The sequence below is a fragment of the Cynara cardunculus genome, assembly GCF_001531365.2.
Source record: "Cynara cardunculus var. scolymus isolate 2C chromosome LG 17, CcrdV1, whole genome shotgun sequence".
NCBI classification, from domain to species: Eukaryota; Viridiplantae; Streptophyta; class Magnoliopsida; order Asterales; family Asteraceae; genus Cynara; species Cynara cardunculus.
Genome location: NC_037544.1, coordinates 2,984,230 through 2,989,206, shown reverse-complemented (window position 1 = coordinate 2,989,206; position 4,977 = coordinate 2,984,230). Strand labels below are relative to the sequence as shown.

The 4,977-nt window shown below is 39.7% G+C and overlaps 1 protein-coding gene across 1 annotated transcript; it reads left to right on the top strand.

The window, feature by feature from the left end:
- Nucleotides 1-2,723: 2,723 nt before the first annotated feature.
- LOC112501015 (polyphenol oxidase I, chloroplastic-like) lies at nucleotides 2,724-4,894 on the top strand. The gene has a single exon (XM_025104646.1). The coding sequence runs from the start codon at nucleotides 2,908-2,910 to the stop codon at nucleotides 4,696-4,698; it is 1,791 nt and encodes a 596-aa protein (XP_024960414.1). The 5' UTR covers nucleotides 2,724-2,907; the 3' UTR covers nucleotides 4,699-4,894.
- The last annotated feature ends 83 nt before the right edge of the window (nucleotides 4,895-4,977 follow it).

Sequence of the window (4,977 nt, the reverse complement as noted above, 5' to 3'; positions counted from 1 at the left end):
CACTCATTTTCTAGAAAAGGGGATAAAAACTTAAATCTCCCAAAAATACTCAAAATTAATCACAGTAAATAAACATGTAAAGAACATCAAAAGAAATTTTTAGGAGATTAAAACCAAATATTTTGACATGTACAAAATTTTAGAAGGTTAGGATGAACTCACAATGTTAGTAAATGAGGAGGAAAACCTTAGAACCCCGACTTTAATGTTATGCAACATCATGCGGCCCTAGGGTCGCGACTCGAAGGGTTTCCCGCTACCCTAACCAAACTTACGGTACAAGAAATGAGACCCTGGCCTTGCGGTGCAAGGGTCACAGGTCTCTAGGGTCGCAAGTCCCGTAAATCCCCCACTTACGGTACACAAGATGCGATCCTAGTCATGTGACGCAAGGGTCGCAACACTAGAGTCGTTGAACCCATGCAGAAGCCTGGAATGCTTCATCCAAAGCCCAATTCATGGTCTAATTCGCAGGGCTTAAACCCACAAAGTAGAAACTAGTCATTTGAACTTAAACAATGATTGCAATCTAGATTAAGACTTGATCAAAATCTAATTAAATACATTACAAAAACTCCGCATGTTACAATTTCATACTTTTTTCATTCATTTTCCGTGTTTCTGTTCCAACTTTTTGTTGTTTCCATTTGAGCCCTCCTCTTTGTAAGTAATTGTCATATCAACAAACTATTTCATGAATTATGTACATATGAGATCGATTGTAATATTTAACCGTATTAATAGTTCTATAAAATTATGTATGGTAGCTTCATAAAATTACTGATTATAGTTAAATGACTTCGTTGTCCTCTTTTTAAGACAACAAAATATACAAGGATTATGATATAAAAGTTATATTCATCATTGTCATCATGTCCATGGAAAATTCTATGATACATGACAATGCCATACATTCTTCTTTTTATAGTTCCAGATAATATCTACTCACAATAACAACAGTTCGAATAAAGACATATGTAATGGGAACGAAACTGGTGAAGGAGGAAACCCGCTTTCACATGATCTGGCCAAGTTACCGTAGGGACATGTCATGAAATTTTTGGACCATTATTTTGTTTTTTTATGTGTGTGTGGCCTATATGTATCGAACCTTTTGTGTTTTTCCTTTTCAGTGCAAGGATACTCATTCCAACATGTCGTTATCCCACACGTTCCGATACTTACCTAACGTATATGCTTTTTTTTCCTCCAACGTTCTTATCCTTCAGCAATATTCTTTTCTCATTAGCGTACATGTTTTTTCCCTTAGTGCATACCCATATGCAAAAGCTTATATGAAATAATTCAGATACCCAATATTATAATCGTCATCGATTGGTTGTTGATATCTCTGACGACACTGATATCCACGAAACGATCATCGACAGTCAAGATCCTAGTTACTTAATCTTGACTAACGCTAACACATTATCCTCCTCGACCGTTATCTTTCTCATTATTGCAGCTTTTGAAGATTTATGATCAAGATTTATTCCATTAATACACCTGACGTAATCGACGGCCAGTATTTAATTAATCCATCATGACATGACTGTTATCACTATAATGACAATTGAAGACAACCGTTACCAAAGCACCTATAAATGGACCGAAGAGCACTTGAAGTGCCACGGCAATAACAACATAGAGACACTTTTCTTAACACCAAAAGCGACTCTTTTACATGCATCCTCATAAACTTTAAAACACCAATAACACCTCATACATGTAATAAAGAACGATAACATGTACAAAAATTCCAACGCATTGCATACATAAAAATAGTGCTTTTCACCATGATCCAAAATAATATACGAGCATAAAGATAGGTTCATATGAGAATGATACCTATTAAAAAAAAAGAATGACCAAGTTATGTACAAAATCATATGTGATTTTACATTAAACAGCCAAAAAAGTGTACCGCCGACTTTATAGTCACTGGCAAGGTCGCATGAAAAAAGTCACGTGAATCACATGTTATTTTGTACGTGATTTTAGTGTAAAATCATATGTGATTCAACCATTCTTATATTTTTTTAAATATGTATCATTCTTGTATGAACTCGACTCTATATATGTATGCATCCCATGATAAATCACGTGAAAACTCACTTGATACTGTAGGCTGACTTAAAACTGATATGGGATTAAGTACACTACCTCTGAGAGAACCTACATATCATATAAGAACTACAAGGTCAATTACTAAGCATTGCTTTCACACCTACACTCCTAACTACGCACCAAAACATGTTTCGGGTCGATTAAACGAAAACAATTTTTTTTCCAAAACTAGACACGCATCCAACGATTTCTCATATCTCCAGGAAGTCAAACTATGTAAATCATAGTGTTGATTCTTATTGGTAAATGCTAGTTGGGGTACGGAATTGGATAAACAACCCCTCACCCTTTCAATCAATAAGTTCCAACTAATTAATAACACAATAATCCTTAATGACAATTAATTTAACCTTAAAATTTATTTTGGGACCCACGAAGGAGAAAATTAGGTCCTATTTTAAGCTATTACATCAACCTAAATTTAAGGATTTATCAATAGGTAACGTGAATTGTGTCGATTCGGGTTATTGTGGTTAGGTCACATTTAAAACCCCATATTAAAATTTTCATTTAAAAAATTATTAATCATATATTTAAAAACAATTTAAAAAATAAATATATTCAGTGTACCAAGACATAGACGCTTTAATTATTTAATGGATTTTGTAGCAAGATATCATGCATGATATGGATGTACATTCATTCATGCATATCGTATTACCTACAGCTGAAAATACCCAATATTTGATGACCAAACAAGTGGCCCAGAGGTGCAAAGACTCCACTATAAAACCATGGTGATAGGCATGGTTAACATGCACACTAACTCAAACCCCAAATATGGCTTCTCTTCCTTCTCCGGTCGCCGCCGCCGCTGCCGGCATCACCACCCCTTACTCTTCTTCTTTCGCCACCGTCTCCTCTTGGCCATTGCTCTCAAAGAAATGTTCAATCAAGTCAGCAAAGCAAACCCATCGTTATGGAGTCAGATGCAATGCTGCAGATTCTGATGATCAAAAGCCTATCATTGAATCCCTTAACAGCCTTGATCGTCGGAATGTTCTTCTTGGTCTTGGTGGGATTGCCGGTGCCGTCAACTTGACATCCATTCCGTCTGTCGGAGCTGCGCCGCTGGTCGCACCGGATATTTCGAAATGTGGGACGAATCCTCTTTCTGGTTTTAAAGCCGGAGCTGACACTCCTGAAGGAAGCGACTGTTGTCCGCCGGACTCGAGCCAGATCATGGACTTCCAGTTCCCGAAGGAGGAGGTCTTTCGGGTCAGACCAGCTGCCCATTTGCTAAGCCCGTCGTACATTGCTAAGTTCAACTTAGCCATTAAGCGCATGAAAGAACTTCCGGCCGATGATCCTCGCAACTTTTTGCAGCAAGCACATATTCACTGTGCTTACTGTAACGGTGCTTACACTCAATCGTCGAGTGGCTTCCCGGATGTTGAAATTCAGATCCATAACTCGTGGCTGTTCTTCCCATTCCACCGTTGGTATCTGTACTTTTACGAGAGAATCTTGGGTAGTTTGATCGATGATCCGACTTTCGGGTTGCCGTTCTGGAACTGGGACACCCCTGCCGGAATGAAGATTCCTAGTTACTTCAACGAATCGAGTTCCGCCCTCTTTGATTCCAAAAGGAACCAAGATAACCTCACGGCAGTCGTCGATCTGGGATACAACGGCCAACCATCCACATTGAGCGACTTAGACAAGGTGACTAACAATCTTGCTATCATGTATAAACAAGTTGTGACCAATGCCACCGACCCATTATTGTTCTTCGGAGGTGAGTATCGCGCCGGTACTGAACCCATCCGTGGTGGTGGATCTGTTGAACAAAGCCCTCACACACCGGTGCACCGATGGGTGGGTGACCCAAGAGAGTTAAACGGAGAAGACTTGGGTAACTTCTACTCAGCTGGTCGTGACACGTTGTTCTACTGTCACCATTCGAACGTCGACAGAATGTGGTCTTTATGGAAGACGTTGGGAGGAAAACACAAAGATCTCACCGATTCCGATTGGCTCAACACCTCATTTGTGTTCTACGATGAAAACAAAAACCTAGTTCGGGTCTACGTTAAAGACTGCTTGCTGACAAGCCGACTTGGATACGACTACCAGAGAGTCGACGTGCCATGGCTGAATAGCAGGCCGGTGCCTCGTTCCCGAAAATCTGGCATAGCAAGGAGGTCAATGGGAAGAGTTAAAAGGACAACCGACATCAATTTCCCGGTGAAACTCAACAAGACTGTAAGGGTTTTGGTCCCAAGGCCAAAGACGTCGAGGTCGCAGACGGAGAAGGAAAACGAACAAGAGGTTCTGGTGGTGCAAGGCATCGAGTACGATAGCCAGCAGTATGTGAAGTTCGACGTGTATGTGAACGACGAGGATGACGACAACACCAGCCCAGCCCAGACTGAATACGCCGGAAGTTTTGCTCAGCTGCCACACACACACAAGGGTAAGACGAAGAGCAAGACCAACTTCAGAGCCGGACTGACGGAGCTGTTGGAGGATCTGGAGGCCGACGACGATGACACTATACTGGTGACCTTGATTCCAAGGTCTGGGTGCGGGGATATCACCATTGATGGCATCAATATTGTCTACGTTTGATCATGAGCAGAGGATTTGGATGAACGCCATCGTCATGCTAATTACTTTCTTGTCAAGCAATGTTGAGTTTGCATGGTTTGATCCTTAGTTAGTTACGTTAATTAAGGATTATGTGTGTTGTTGGGAACCAAAATAAACATCGGGTCGGGTTTCCTGTAATAAATTTAGTGTTCAATAAAATGTAACCTTCCAATCATTAATTATTTCCTATATTTAATTTCTCTTATAATTAAACTAGAATATATATTTATATATATATATATATATATATATGTATAT

Bases quoted from the DNA above. Each gene is read 5' to 3' on its own strand.
- LOC112501015 (XM_025104646.1), top strand. From the start codon at position 2,908: ATGGCTTCTCTTCCTTCTCCGGTCGCCGCCGCCGCTGCCGGCATCACC.